General features: G+C 47.9%; 1 protein-coding gene across 1 annotated transcript in view; it reads left to right on the plus strand.

Annotated features, from left to right (window-relative positions):
- Positions 1-16114, plus strand: part of LAMC3 (laminin subunit gamma 3) — a 98706-nt gene that overhangs the window by 60866 nt on the left and 21726 nt on the right. Inside the window, exons 9-16 of the mRNA XM_048512188.1 lie at positions 1841-2086; positions 4036-4189; positions 6320-6462; positions 8408-8586; positions 9540-9678; positions 10563-10768; positions 11770-11846; positions 15556-15690. Of these exons, the coding sequence (XP_048368145.1) occupies positions 1841-2086; positions 4036-4189; positions 6320-6462; positions 8408-8586; positions 9540-9678; positions 10563-10768; positions 11770-11846; positions 15556-15690 (1279 nt within the window). The remainder of the gene's footprint in view (positions 1-1840; positions 2087-4035; positions 4190-6319; positions 6463-8407; positions 8587-9539; positions 9679-10562; positions 10769-11769; positions 11847-15555; positions 15691-16114) is intronic.

The raw sequence follows: 16114 nt of genomic DNA on the forward strand, positions 1-16114 counted from the left end.
CCTGGAGATTTCTGGAGTCTCCTGGAGATTCCAGGAGAACTGGACAAAGCATCTCATGTTATTTATATGTTATATTTATTGCTGTAAGAGAGGTATTAATTGTGTGAAGGCTTGTGGGTATGACTGTGGTGTGTGAATGTATGATATATTCATATTTCCATATTTTGATGCAATATTTTTCACATTTTCACATAATTAAATGTTAGCATTTTGGTATATTGAGGCTTGCTAAGCAGGGTGTACTTTTTCAATTATTCTGATGTTAGTAACCTATACAGCCGTACAATCCATACTTATTTTTAATTTAGAAACATAAACCTCACTTTTCCTCCCAATGAGGACTCAAAATGTCTGACGTCTTTCTCTCCTCCTCCATTTTATCCTCACAGCAACAACTGGTTCTATATCATTCAGTGAGCGTCCATGGCAGACCTGGGACTCACTGGACCACGTGGGCCTATTGTTTGCAGTCATCAGACCCAGGGGCATATCAGTCATGGGGACAAGGGGGGTCACATGTCCCTGGGCACCAGCTATTTGGTCAGTGGGGGTGCAAAATTGCCTCTCCCCGTTCCCCCAAACCTAGGCTGACCAGATGTCCCACTTTTGGCGGAACAGTCCCACCTTCTAACAATTCGTCCCGCGTCCCGGTTTCGTCCCGGTTGTTTCAATTGTCCCGATTTTTGGGAGGCTGCCGCACTGCCTTCTGGGGCGCAAGGCAGTGCGGCAGCCTCCCATGCGCGCTGTCGCAGGAGCCTGCCTGCTGGCCGTGCCAACGACGCGAGGCTCAGGAGAGAGCCTACGTGTCGGACAAGCCCCAGCCACGACCAGCCCCTTTGCCCGAGCCCTGGACACTTGAGAGAGAGCCGTCGTGAAGGCCAACCGAGGCCGCAACTAGCTCCCTCGCCCAGCCCTTGCCCACTGGCTCCGTCAACAATGTGGTGCTCAAAAAGGCTAGCGCGACGATCAGGGCCCCAGGCAATGCAGGAAGGCGAACCGAGCCTAACGGCCGCCCCAACACAGCGCTCAAAAAGGCAAGATCGGGTCTCAGGTGAATGGAGGGAAGGCAAGCGGAGCGGAGCCCAACAGGCGGGTGACCCAACAACCCAGGGGTTGGTGAGGCCGAGCAACCCGCTCCAAACAAGGCCGCAAAAACAGGGCGGGAAACGGCAGTGCCCCAGAAGGCAGTGCGCTCCTGTGGCTGCGAGCGCATGCGCGCGCGCATGGCTGCCTACCCCCCGTCCCAGTTCACAAAGGTGACCATCTGGTCACCTTACCCAAACCCCTCCCCTCCCCCACACCCTATGCCCCACTTACCTTAGCCAGTGGCGGTTGTCCTGGGCACCCTGGCGGGGGGACAGTCTTTTCCTCTGACAAGGCTTAGTAACTGACAGCGGACATTTTTGAAGCAATTCTGCAGGGCCTGTAAGACAGAGTTGTTCCTCCAGGCATATGGCTGAGGCAACAACAGCGACCATCTTGGGGGGGGGGGGCTCCCTCCCCACCCCACAGTCCTTTCTTTGTTCTCTTAGCCTCAGTGAATTTAGAGCTACTGCCATCAAGGAATTATAGGTGTATATATAACTGTCATTTACGGTTTCAGTCAGTGATTTTATTGTATTTATTGTACAGAATGAAGTTTGTATTTGATTTCTTGGAAACTGCATTGAGCTGGACAGAGGAGAGGCGGTATAAAAATCTAACAAAATAAACTTTTTTTAAAAGAGCAAGGTGTGTGTAGGAAGAGTGCAGCTTCCCTTCCCTAGCCCAATCTACATCAAACTTATTCCCATACAGATGGGTTTTAGGCCCAAAAGACTACTTCTGCTTTTTTTCCCAGGGAGACTCTGTGAACTGTGTGACGACGGCTTTTTTGGAGACCCCTTGGGAAGGAATGGCCCAGTTCGCTCTTGCATTCCCTGCATGTGCAACAACAACGTGGACTCCAATGCGGTTGGCAATTGTGATCCGATCTCGGGTCGGTGTCTGCGCTGCCTGTACAACACAGCAGGGGAGCACTGCGAGAGTTGCCAAGAGGGGTTCTATGGGAATCTGCTGGCCACCAGCCCTGCCAGGAAGTGTGCTCGTGAGTATAGACTTTCAGCTCTGCTCAAGAGCCGTACATTCAACCTGTGGGCTGGCTAGATTTTCAATTTCTGCTTTTTGTATTTTGAAAATGTGACTTAAGGGCCAGGGCTCATTCCAGGTTTCTGGGGCCCTGGGCAGAGAGTTTCCATGGGCCCTTTCTCTGTTTGCCAACTTATCCCGCATGTCACACATTCTTTGCTCCCCCACCCATGTCCCCCCCTCTGCCTTTGTATCCTTCCACTGCTCTCAAGGCCTTCCTCCCCACACTGCCTGCGTGGCCTTTTTCAGCTGGCCCAAGACAGCACACCTGCATGCTCTTCCCCAACATGCAGCATGTTCAGCTAGCAGCATGGGTAGTGGAGCACTTGTGAGCAGGTGGGGGAAGGGTAGACAGTAGGCAAGGACATGTGGATGTGACATTTGTGGCAGTGGGCCCCACTGTTACCCAAAGTGCTGGCATATACCCTTTTTAGAGTGGGAGAATTAGTGAAGCGCAGACCTTGCTCAACAAGCTCAGAATTGTAGTTGCTTATGTTTACAAGAAGTTGCTTTCGCAAGAAATCCCCAGGAGAATTTTTATAAAAGTTTAACAGATTTTATTAAAATAAAATAATAAAAATAGAAATACACAATAATTAAAGCAGCAGAATACACACACAGTCCTAGGATATATATAATGAGTTGAGGGGATAAGTTTGGAAGACCAGAGGAATTGGGGATGGGTTATATTATCTTATCATGGAACGGAATGGTCCGATGAATAGAGCCTAGCAATCTGCGCTAGGTTCTGGTAGAAGAACAATGCGTTGGGGACAATATCATCTGGCAGAGAGATGTCCAGATATATTGAGTGTTGGGCGAAGGGGCTACGGTTCTTTTAGAAACAGCCACCCACCATGGGTTGGTATGGTAACACCACCAAAAACCCTGGACTCCACCAGCTGCTCACCTTAGGATAGGCTGATGTCAGCCCTGTTGGATGTGCCTCCTGCTCTAGATACCTACCTCTTGAGCCGAACAGGTGAAAACTGACTGTGAGGAAAGAAAAAGCACTCTGCGCATTCTTAAAGGCACTTTTTTTGTAAAAACACTGTTCAAAAAGGTTTTTTTGTAAAAACACTGTTCACCTTGTCTTGAATTTGAACTGCAAATCAGAAGTGTTACAGGATCATCATGGTTAGGTCTAAAACCTGAAATCATTCAAAAGGTCTTTTCATGCAGGTCATCTGCCCAAGGTTCAATGCTATCGGGAAATGGGGGGGGGTTTTCCTGCTTCCCCACAGCATCCTGGGGGTGCATTCATTCACATCTCTAGGTTTCTCCAGCTGTTCTCTGATCTTTCTGAAACCCGCCTTGATGAAAAACTCTGGGAAAGATCACAGAAAATTGGTGTGGCTTCCATGCAGGTTGGGAAGCTTGGGTTTTCCATTGCCCATATTTTCCCCATGGCCACAATTTCTTCCACCCTCCACCAGGAGGAGGGCTTTTTTTGTCGTAATAGACAGCTGAATATCATTCTATCAACCGAATAGTCAATTGAATAACAATATGTTCAGTAGGCTCTTGAATTCCCACCCCCTCCCACCTCCCTACAGGCCCGCTCCTGCCCTCCCCAGGCTCTCCCCAGGGAGACCAGGAGTGGGGCAGAACTTGGCAGCATGCGGTTCGGGCACTGGTTTATCATGTGGGGGGTGCCTGGTGCCACCACCCCTTCATGTGATGAAACGGCGTACTCCGGGGGACATGGGATAACCCACTGGTTGTAGCCCTTTAAAAATTGCTGCAAGGCTCTGATCTGGATCTGCTGGTGGCCCCAACAGCTCTTGTTCCCTCCAGGCCAGCCGGCCAATGTCAGCTGCAGCATGAGCAGCCTTGCCCTGTGCAACTATTTTCAAACCAGCTGGTTTTCCCGTGTTCATAATCTGCTGTTTTTGACTTGTTTTCTAGCCTGCGACTGTCATCCCGGAGGCTCCGTCCGTGCACTGGAGGCTTGTCACAACGTCACTGGCCAGTGTCCCTGCCTCCCACACGTGACTGGGAGGGACTGCAGCCGCTGCCAAGAGGGCTATTATGCTCTGCAGATGGGAACTGGCTGCAGGAGGTAACGGGGCAGAGAACCCTTTTTGTGGGGTTGCCCGAGAGATGCAAAAGCATGTTTCATGTCTGTGGTCAGTTTCTAATTCTTTGGAACCATGTTCAAGTTGGCCGGGACAGTCAGATCTTGTGCCTCTGCATGGACTGGTGTCCAATTTTAAAGTTGCCAGCAAGTGTTATTCAATGAAAATAGGACGTCAGACAATTGTTCCGTGCGAAGGAAGCAAAATAAAGTCTCTGAGCCAATCGAAATTGCGACCTAGCATGGAGAGTTCACTAGAAATTCATTTCCAAATGGGCTGTAAAACATTAAGCAAAACAGAAAAGGGGGCGGGGGCTGAATGTTTCTGCACACCATGGAAGCCTCAGTCTGCCCTCAAATGGAACGCAGGAGGTGCTCTTGACAGATTTAAGTTCTGCAGGCCAGACACAGACTGACCTAAGTTTGTCTGGGGAAGGCCACCTCCTTGGCATCCTAAGATAGTTACCAGTTCAAGGCTGGTCCTCCCCTTCAGCCACTGATGGCTTTAATTTCTTCCTCCCTTCCACTCCCCCACTCCCTGACAGGTGTTTCTTGGTTGGTTTTTCACCCATCCTGACAAAGAGCTCTGGTGAACTTGAAAGGTTATGTACTAAGTTGAGACTTTGGGTTGCTCCTAATGAAGATGGTATTTTACTATTTTCATTTTCTATTTTTAAAAAACTTTATACCCCACCCTTTTCCAGAAAGCTGGGCTCAGGGCAGCTTCCATACATTACTCGATCGCATCAAAATATCATAAAACCATACAATTTAAAATCAGTTTAAATAACAATATTTCAACAATTCAACATTAAAACACAACAATACACAACTTCATTTCAGTGCAACCAATCAGATGTCCACAGTGGACCCTGAAGCAGCCTAAAAATCTCTCCATTCCTGTCTCATCATAGATCTACTCACTGTGGATGGGGAGTAGCGTGGCAAGATCAAGGGGGCAACAAATGGGAAAAACGAGAATACCAATTTCCGGGAATGTGCTCAGTGGGTTCTTGCCATCCAGTCCTGCTTCTGAGGTTCTGGAAAACGTCTGACCGGCCACTGTTAGAATGGAGATGCTGAACTAGATGGACCCTTGGTCAGATCCAGCAAGCAAGTTCCCCTTTTATGAAACAAGGCTGATCACCCCTTTTCTGAGAGAGACGGGGAAGCCAACGCCACAGCAGCTCTTGATCCTCCGGGCTGGAGCTGGATTGTCCTCCCCCACCTCTTAAAAAATATAAAGATAATCATGTCAGACGGGCCAATTATGCACAGCACAAATGAGATGTCCTGGGGATGTCTTTTTAAAAAAATCCTCATTTTTTTTTTGCTTGGGCAGCACAGACAAAAAAAAAGGCATCAGGAGAAAGCAACTCCCCCCTCACCATTTTCTCCTGCCCAAGTTTAAAACTCTCACAGCCGTGCCTGCTTTTGCTTAAGGTTTTGCTGGGACGTTAGCTCTTCAGGCTCCACAGCCAGGAGCCTTTTCAGCCAGAACTTACATGGCTGTAATTAGCTCATCCTGCCGATTCTGACAATATATCGTTTTCCCTTTAAAATTTTCAGTGAGTTCTTTGAAGACACACAGACACAACATGAAAATTGGCATGGATTCTGAAATTGTGTCTGTGTGTCTTCAAAGATAACTTACCAAAAAAAAATTAAAAGGGAAATTAGATATTGCTGGCATTAGCAGGATGAGCTGAGTGAAACCAGGTGCTTTTCTGGCCGAAAGGAGCAGAGCCTGCAGAGCAAACGTTGTAGGCACAGATTGTAGGACAACGTCCTGGCAAACCTCTAAGCAAAGACTGGGGGTACAGAGAATCCCTGCATCCCCACAAAACGTCAAGCATGAGTGGCAAAGAAAACTGACAAGAGAGCTTTAACGGTTGGGTGGGAAAAAGAAAGACTTGCAGATGACTTGGGGGTGGGGAGTCATTAGTTTGTCATCCACAAAATAGGACATCTCAAGTAGAAATAAGGTGTCCTGAGGACGTCTTGGGGAAAAAGCTGTGCAGAGTTCCTCCCTGGGTGCCTTTTTTCCGGTCCTCAGGACGTCTTATTTGTGCTGTGCAGAATGGAGCAGGCTTTCCCTTTCTGTCTTTCTTTTAGTTGCAAATGCCACCCAGTTGGGTCCCAGCACCACCACTGCCACCCACTCACAGGACAATGTGTCTGCCGACTGGGTGTGGAAGGACTGTCATGTGACCGGTGCCAGATGGGATTTTTTGGTTTCTCCTTCCAGAGATGCCGAGGTAATGTCAGGGCTAGCATAAGTGCCTTTACAATTGGAGCGCCTTTGACGGATTTTCTCTGTAATGCTACTGAATCTGAGGCTGTATCAATCATGGGTCATAGGAAAACTCAGATTAAGGTTCCAGGGAATCCTGGGGTAAAGTTTAGGAAACAGTCTCCCAGGAAAATTCTTCAGGCTTGTTCAGAATTTGAGCTGTGTTCAATCGAGCCAGAAGTACTGGGAGCTAGAGTCTTTTCCCTGCATGCCACAAAACCCCCATGGCCCACAGATGTTTCTCTCCTCAACTTCAAGATACTTTAGTATTTGAGGAGATAAATTCAAATGGTGTGTTCCATGGAAGGAAAAAATAAATGGTGAACAATATTTTGCCTTTCTCTGGTGTCCCCAAAGCTGCCCCCCAAGTCAAACCATGCAGGGCTGACTCTGCTATCCGTTTTCTGAGGGGGAGGGAATGCAGGGAAATACAGGCCTAATCTGTCTCTGGTGAATTGGTGTAAAGATTACTCTTGCTAGGATGATCAAATGTAGACAATTCACCTTAAAGGAAAACTCTGGGCTCCCTAGTTTAAACAACATTGAAAGTGATGCTGTTTCAGGGTGGATTCCCCCATCCCACCCCCCAAATAGCATCACTTTTAATGTTGTTTAGACTAGAGAGCCCAGATTCTCCTTTTAAATTCACCTTAAAGGGAAACTCTCAGTTGCCACTTCCTCGGGACAACAGCTCCATGGTTTTTGAAACCCCTGTCGGTCAGGGTTCTCAAACTGGTGTAAAGTGTTCATCACAGCTCCTTTGGGAAAAATGTGGGTCCTGAGGGACAGCTAATCTCCCAAATGGAGCAATTTGTGGCTCCCTGGGTCCAATTGCTGGTCAGGAAAGCCATGAAGAGAAGATTTAAAATTCTTCCTCTGGTACTATAAGGCAGAGGCATACTGGCAGAAACTGGCACCCGCTGCAAGACCTTACCCCCCCCCCCCCCCCCGGCCTGGCCCCATTTATGGCCTCCCAGAAGCTGCCCCCCCCCCACCTCTATCGGAGGCCGCGCCTGCCTCAGGTTGCCTGGAGCCAGCTGCTGCCGGGCGCCCCCCCCCACCTCCATTGAAGGCCATGCCTGCCTCGCTCAAGGACCTGGCCACGTCCATACATGCCAGAGGGACATGTGCGTGCTCCTGGTCCTTGACCACAGCTTGATCACATGGGGGTGCAATTTTGCCTCCTCCACATGATCAGATGGGTGGCACCCAGGGACATGTGACCCCACACACCCCTCTGGCATGCACACCCCTGCTGTCAGGTCCTCCTCTGAATCAGGCCCACTGAGAACCAGCCCTGGAATGACATCTGCTGCTGCCAGGACACATGGGAGACACAAGGACTCTGTAACGCGTGAAGTGGCCCTCTAGATGGGACATGATGAAGGTTTGTACAATTATAAACAGTATGCAAATGGGACAGAAATAAATCTTTGTCTCTTTCCCTTCATACTGAAACTCACCATACTCACTCAGTACAGCTAATTAGCAGTTTGCTCTTGTGGCAGTGAATTCCATATGTTAATTGCAGAGAGCCTTCAGCTAATGTGGAATTAACTTGGATTCACTTGTGGAATTAAGTGCATTCACTTCCACAAGGCAAGGTACTATCTGCTGGCTTAGATTTCTTTAATAAGGAATTAAACGCATTCACAAAGGTAGCAGTAGCTATAAACCTTCAATCAATTATAAATGAAGCTTCCATGTTCAGATGTAGTGTACCTTTGAACAGCAAGAGGCTGTTGACTTCCCAAAAATGGCCGGCTGACCCGTCTTGGAAACAGAAAGGTGTGCTCCATGGACTGTTGGTCTAATTCTGGAGGCCATACAACATTCTGCATTAATAAGTTGCTGAAAAATTACAGGTCCCTTTTTGATATGTGTCTCCTTCCTTCCCTCCCTCCCTGCAGCCTGCAACTGCTCCCACGTAGGATCTGTCTCTCTCCAGTGCAGTGAAGTCGGCACGTGCGTGTGCAAGAGGGGCTTCACGGGCAACCGGTGTGACCAGTGTGAAAACAACCACTTCCTTGACCCCGAGAGCTCTCAGTGCACAGAATGCCCGATCTGCTACAGTCTGGTGAAGGAGGAGGTGGGATCTCGCCCTGCCGGTCATTGCTTGCTTTCGTCAGCCAGACAGTTAGTCAATTAACCCTTTTTTTCAGCTGAGTTAAAGTCACCCTCTCCCGTGTGCTGTTGAACTTCTGAGATTCTAAAATGTTGACACTTTTCTGGCCTCCTAAGGCAAAAAGTCACAGCTGATGTAGACTTCATAGTGCATAGTGCTGTTTGACCAGTGAACTTATCATGTTCAGTGGCTGTGATTGCTTGTGAGACGATCCTGCCATCTGTCAAGTCTGCTGCAAACTAATAATCTACAAGTTTGGTATTACAATTAAAATTACACTTAAAAACCCTTAACCTACAATTTAAAATTTTAACATCAAAACGTCATTACTGGCCCATGAGGTGACGTCACACGCAGACATTACTTGGCAGGCTGTTTATAAGTCATTTGCCGTTGCCTTCCCCAGGCGCCTGCATGGTGCCCCCAGCAAGCAAGCTGGGTGCTCATTTTCGTGACCTTGGAAGGATAGAAAGCTGAGTCAACCTTGAGCCGGCTGCCTGAAACTGACTTCTGACAGAATTGACCTCAGGTTGAGAGCAGAGCTTCAAATGCAGCACTTTGCTGCTCATCATCTCAGGGCCCCTGTATCCTAGCATAAAATCACATAAAAGCATCAAAACAGTGCAGCTTGAAAACAATAATATTAGAGTTAGAAGAAAATGCTGGCTGTGCTTGGTGCAGATTGACTGCCCCAAGAACTTTCCCCGCCCATTCCCATGGACCAAAGGACAGAGAAACGCAAGAACATTAACGTGGCAGTTTCATCAGTGGATTCAAGTGCCATACCCTGCCTGGAGCAGTAGAGGACACTGTTTGTTTTGTCCTGTGGCCATCCTGGGCCCAGGGATGCCTGTGACCTTTTCTGTAACTTCTGTCTCCCTCCAAAGCTGCCCCATCTGAACCCTTTTCCTCTCCAGGCAGACAAGCTGAAGGACCAGCTGGCCGAGATGGAGTCATGGCTACAGAAACCAGACTGTGGCTGGCACAAGGCCCATTACGCAGTGCTGGGAGAGGCTCCACGGGAAGACGGCATCCACAGCCGCCACTTGAGGAAAGGTACAGAGAGGGGCCTCTCTTCCTGTCAGAACCAAAGAGGGATCTGGGGACACTGGATCCCACCACCACCACAGGGTCTCCCAATGTCTCCTCTGGGGGATCCTCTGCCGCCTTTGCAAAGTCATGTGAACGGGCAGTCGTTTTTTAAGACAGCTGAACATGGTTTGGGAGAAGCAGCAGTTTTCCTTGGGGCAGCCTGCGTTTCTTCCACCCACCCTGATCAAACCAATTTCAAAGGATTTTGAAATAACACAAAGCACCACAAACCCTGTTTGGCTGGAGGCAGTTTTTTCTGAGTCCTGAGAAACTCCAACTTACTAATCAAACCAGAAAAACCACACCTTTCAGTAACTCTGATGCTGACCTGCTCGTTGAATATATGCGGGGGGAAGGGTTGTTGGTGTTGTTCCATCAAGGAGAATTCCAAAGTGCAGTTCCCCCCACCTGCAGCCTGGATGAAGTGGTACAACCAGGTCCCCCACATCCAGTGGCGGGATTCAAATAATTTAACAACTAATTGCATACAAGCACCTTTTTAACAACCGATTCTGCGGAAGTGGTGCGAACCGGCTGAATCCCACCACTGCCCACATCTGATGTAGACCACCTCCCCCTGTTGAATATGTACATCACAGCTAAAATGTGTTCCAGGCCTACACTGGGGACACTTAACCAGCAGAAGTTTTCCTTTTGCTATGGCTGTTTCTTTCATGCCAGCAACACAACAGAGACTGAAGGAAACCACCCCCACCCTGACCCTCTTTACTACAAAAGAAAGCAGGCCAAGCCCTTCAGGGTACTCAGTATTAATCATGTTTTACGCTTGCCTGTACATTGGCCCAGCTCCAGCAACATGAACGTAACGGCTGGCGTCTTGCTTGCAGGTGCCAAGTCCCTGTTCCTAGAAGAGGCTGCCAAGCTGGAGAGCTCTGTATCTCGTGCGTGGAGCCAGCTGAGGAACGTCAGTGGCGTGATGGGTTGCCACGGCAGTGGGAACACCAAGACCTGTGTACTCTTCTCTGATATCCTTTCTGCCCTGCAGTCCACGCAGCAAGAGATCGAGCTGGCCACGGAAACACTGGCTGCAATGGTATCTGGGCGCACTCTGTCTCTCATGGAAAACTGGGGGCTGCCAAGCTCCTTGCAAAGTAGAACCAGAGGTGGGATCCAGCAGGTTCTCACCAGTTCCTGAGAGTGGGTTACTAATTATTTGTGTGTGCCGAGAAGGGGTTACTAATTGGGTCCGCTTTTACACCTCCACGCCCTCGCCTCCCCGAGAGGCATCCTGCCTTTGAACGTGAAGGTTCCGTATAGCAATTGCGACTAATAATGTGACTCCCTGAACTGGGTTAATCCCTTTCAGGTACTGCGATTCTCAGCCTTTCGTACCTTTTATCTCACCAGTCTCTATCAAAGAACCTGCATGTTTCACCATTGCTGTGTTCAGATTTGTGAGTTGGGGCATTTTCTATAATGTGATGATGATTTAGAAATGACCTGGTGCAAAAAAATGTTGGGGGGTCGTGGTGGGGTGGCTGCCCATGGGGGGGCATCCAACTCAGGTTTTGCCCAGGGCTCAGGTTTGCCTAGGTACGCCTCTGCCCCCTTTGCTGAGGGGGGGCTGGCGAGGGAACCTGTTACTAAAATTTTTGGATCCCACCACTGAGTAGAACCCCACTTTGTTACTTACATGTATCTGGAAGATATGGATCCAGGGAAAGATATGGATCCTTTCTCCATGCTCAACAGAATTATTCAAGAGTGCTTTTCTACACAGGTGATAGGGTTGCCTGTACAACACAGTTCACAAAGTTACATGGGTAAATGACTAGGGTCTGACTGTCTTGAGGATAGCTTCCTATAAGTAGGGTCCTACTATGTAATTTTTGCATTGTTTTTGAACTTGCTTCATAACTGGGCATGCCAGTTACTGGGCATGTGGATGGGCATGTGGATGCCAAGTTGTTCCCCCTTTTGAGCAGTTCCTGCCACATGATATCCTTCAAGTCGGCATTCAACCTCTTCACAACTCTGGAGGAAATCTATCTGAACCCAAGAGACCCATGTTGATCTTTTGTTTTTTCAACCCAGGAGTTGCCTTCTGAGATTTCACACCAACCTACAAACTGGGGTAACCAGGCTTTGGAGGCTAAGTTGCTGGCCGGAAGGTACGTTCTGTACAGTCGCTCTGGACTTCAGAGGCTGTTATCAGAGCCTCACACTTTCCTGTGTTTATTTTATATCCCAATTTTCAGCCTCAAAATATGGCTCTTAAGCCATTTTACAACAATACTAATGCAAATCTCTGTTCAAATATAATTTTTGTGAGTCTGGACAAAGTGAAATGGTGTCTTGTTTGTAGTTTCCTTTCTCCGTGGCTTGGCTGCTGGCAGCAGTTTTAAGTGGCAGATCATCAGCCAAAGCCAACGTTAATTAATGGGAGTTACAAAAAAAACCCTAATCTTCATCTCTCTCCAGCATTAACTGGGTGCCTCCCCTTCAGCAGATTTTCGACTTTATAAAGAGTTTGGCTGCATGTTTTAGGAAATGGGGCGTGTGTGCCTTTAAAATGAGAGGTGAGCTGTAGAAGGACAGGGGCTGAAAGGTGGGGAAAGAATGCTGATGGGCTGGCACTGGAGAGTGTGGACAGTTTGTGTTGAACTGAGAGATAATCAATGTGTGAAAAAGCTTAGAACAGCATTCTGGACTAGACTGAGGAAGGGCAGCTACTTGTGCTAAACTTATAGTATTAGATGAAGTGTGGAATTGCCAAAGAAATAGAGAGAAACACAGAGAAACTAGAAATTGAATCAACTCCTAATAGGGCCTCAGAGATGTAAAGGAATGAGAGGGTGGATTGCTGTAAAGTGAATGTTACCTGCAGAAGTTGTTGGCTCAGTTTGTTTTATTTGTTGTCAATTATTTCTTGAAACATTTAAATAAAATTTTATTTTGTTTTAGTGTGTCTAGGAATCCCACAGTAGTAATTTCCTCAAGACCAGAAAGCCCTTCAAAACTGCTTTAAAGCGCAGACACACTACTTCAGGAGAAATGATAAAGGGGTTAAATTCCTGGTGGTGGAGAAATATAGAGAAAGAAAAGAATCAATAAACATTTTGCAGTGAATATAGTTATTTGCAAATAAGAAAGAGGTTGGGCATTGTGGTGCTTTTCTTGAAACAAAGGAGGGAGAAAACTGCTTGTTTTTGGCACCTGCGTTTGTCCTGTGATTTTCACTAAATACCTACACTGGCTGCCAAACTCCTGCCAGGAGATGTGTGACTACACATTTTTGCCCGCTTACTGAGGGGATCACGGGAAGCAGTCTATCCAAGGGAATTAGAGAGGTGAGTTGGCTTCCTACTGCTTTCAACAGCTCCCAGTGGCACAACCTTGAGGGAGCGAGAGTGGGAAAGCCAAGCATCTGCTCATACAGTTAAGTGAGGAGGGGGGGGCATTCAAAATGTTCACTGGCCACACTGATGACAAAACGGTTCTCTAGCTGCAGACTCTGATAAAACACATACACCTGCTTCCAATCTAGTTCACAAACAGTGGCACATTCAAACACAGGGCACCTTCAATTGGCACCACCCAAATCAGCCCTGCCAACCTACAATTTATATGATTTTATTTATATTATTAATTATTTTATTTTATTTTGTGCCAATCCACAAGCAGTGGCTGTAACGGGGTACTTATATTCAAGGGCGAGGGAGAGCTATTTTCCCACCACTAGCCACCAATTGTAACGGGATGGGTGGCCTACAATCAAGGTTCCCACTACACTGACCAGTGGGGTTTCCTTTGCCACCCAAAATATCCCAGGCTAATGTTCAGGGATCTTCTTTTTACTCTGCTGCCACCAGTAAAGAGAAGGAACTGGGAATCCCAAAACTGCTTCTGGCTGCCAAATATAATAAAGGATCCCACCTCACATTCACTCTTGGTTTGAGGGGAATGTCCTTCAGAGTTCCATATGCAAAAATGGAGGGAACTCAAAATTGTCTGGGATTCTAGTCTCACAGACCGGCACTCTTCAGCCTCCCACCCACAACGCAGGCTGGCACGAGGGTAACTTGAACAGAACGAATTAAATTTATTTTGAAAACAAAAGAAAGGCTTCTTAAACTGGCTCAGAGAGGGACTAACGCTTTACGATTTCAGAGAGGTTCTTTTCACTTAAAAGTTACAGCGCTTCAGATGTTGCTTAGGTTTCACACACACACACGCACACACGCACACGCACATGCACACGCACACGCAGATGTCTCTCCAGAAACGACTTGGCTTTTATGCACTTTGCTTTTCCTCCCAGACAGACACTAGTCCTTTCTGATCCACAACTCACTGAATACACACACACACCCAGTCTATGCCCTGTGAGTTTCAGGCATTACACAGCCTCCCTCTCTCACTCTACTCCCAATGGCCTCACTGCCTCTGGATCGGGCTTTTCCCAGACTGGGGTTGCACAGGGGCAGGACAGACTCCTGGGTCTGGTCAGTGTCTGCTGACAAGCCTCTGGCCGGCGCTTCGCTCTGCACCAACAAGCCAGGGCCTTCCTTCCCCTCACCAGCTTCCTCCGCTTGAGGAGAGTCACCAGAATCCTGCCAGCTGTCTGAGCTGGACCAGAATCCCTTTTCCCCAGAGACGGAGCGGGGAGACACGAGCTGCTCTCTGCAGAACTCCCAACGAAGAACTGTCTGACAGGCTCTCTCTGTCTTTCTGTTTATCTAGCAGTGTTTTAGCGCTTACCCCTCACCTTGGCCAGGGGCAACAGCACCTTCCATCGACCAATCACCTGGCTTTTATTTAAATTAGGGCCTGCTGCCTTACTGTTTCTGTCACCCAGGCCTCTTTAAGCAGGCCTGCTTCACACCAGCCCTTTAGGGTGGGGCAAGTCCATTACGGTGGCACATTCAAACACAGGGCACCTTCAATGGCCACAGCCCAAATCAGCCCTGCCAACCTATTATTTTATTTATATTATATTATTATTTCTATTATTTTATTTTGTGCCAATCCACAAGCAGTGGCTCATTCAAATGCATTCCCTGTAGCAGCAACAGTCTTAGTGAATGCAAACCCTGTGTCTGGGTGGAATCCATTGTCCATGAACCCAGCATGCCCTTGGCCTTTGGTTCTAGCGTTTTGAAGTACTGGTACCCAAGTTCTGTTAATTCTTAGAGTCTCTTCTTTCTTTTTGAAGAAACCTGCTTGCCTTTTCCCATCCGTTTGCTTTAATGGCTCCACTGACCATGCTCCCAGTTGCACCGGGCCATTGAAGAAGGGCACACAGAGGGTGTTCAGCTGGGGCCCTCTCCTCGTGATGGCAGCACTCCCAGCTGCACACACTGGCCAGTTCCTTGGGGGAAGGGTGTGCAGATGGTGGAGGTAAATGAGTATGGGCAAGAAGAGGAGTCGTAAGCAGGAGAAGGATGCACAGGCAGGTGTGGGGTGAAGGGAGGGAAATTGCAGGGCACCTGGTGATGATGGACAGAATGGCCTCCTGGACACTGCCTGCCCACGGCTCCCCAAACCTGGAACAAGCCTTGTGTTGAGGACTTGGGTCTGGCAACATGGGCATAGTGGTTAAGAGTGGTGGACTCTCATCTGGTGAATGAGGTTTGATTCTCCACTGCTCCAAATGAGCAGAAAACTCTTACGGTGAACTGGATTTGTTTCTTCCTCCTCCACATGAAGCCTGCTGGGTGAGCTTGGGATAGTCACAGAACTCTTGGAACTGTCTTTCCGACTTACATCACAAGGTTGCTGTGGGGAGATGAAGGGAAAGGAGTTTGTAAACCACCTTTAGTCTTCTTACAGGAGAGAAAGGCAGGGTATAAATCCAAACTCTTCTTCTTCTCTCTGCAGCCACGAGGAGAGCGTGGCTCTGATTGAGGACACTGCAAGGAGGGCACTCGTGATGACCAATTCCAGCCACCTTCTTTTGCAGAGCATCTTGACAGGCAACACAACACTGGAATTCAGGAAGCAGATGGAAGAGAGGTGCGCTTGCGGGAAGTGTGAGAAACATCATTTATTGGAGAAACATCATTTTGGAAAACCTATCAGGGAAAAGTCAGAAAAAAATCTCAGAAGAAAACATAGCGGCTTCTTTGGCTGCAGTACGAGACTTGCTTTGCAGCTAGAATGAGAGGTGTATGTATTATGCAGATGAATGCTGCGTTAGCTGCCTGACTTTCTCTTCCCTCACTAATTCTGCTGGATTTCTAAAAAAATTAATTATTATATGCATTTGAATTTTTTCTTCCACATCTCTTTATTTTAAAAGGGGGAGACAAAATGTTTTAAATAGTGTGAATTCTGCTTCATGATCTGGGAAGGAGGATGTCTCAGTGACGTCACAGGTGTTAACCAGTTCATGCTATGCATCACCAGTTTTTGGTGCAAAATTTGCAGAATTTCAGAG

The sequence above is a fragment of the Sphaerodactylus townsendi genome, linkage group LG12, assembly GCF_021028975.2.
Source record: "Sphaerodactylus townsendi isolate TG3544 linkage group LG12, MPM_Stown_v2.3, whole genome shotgun sequence".
Lineage (NCBI taxonomy): Eukaryota > Metazoa > Chordata > Lepidosauria > Squamata > Sphaerodactylidae > Sphaerodactylus > Sphaerodactylus townsendi.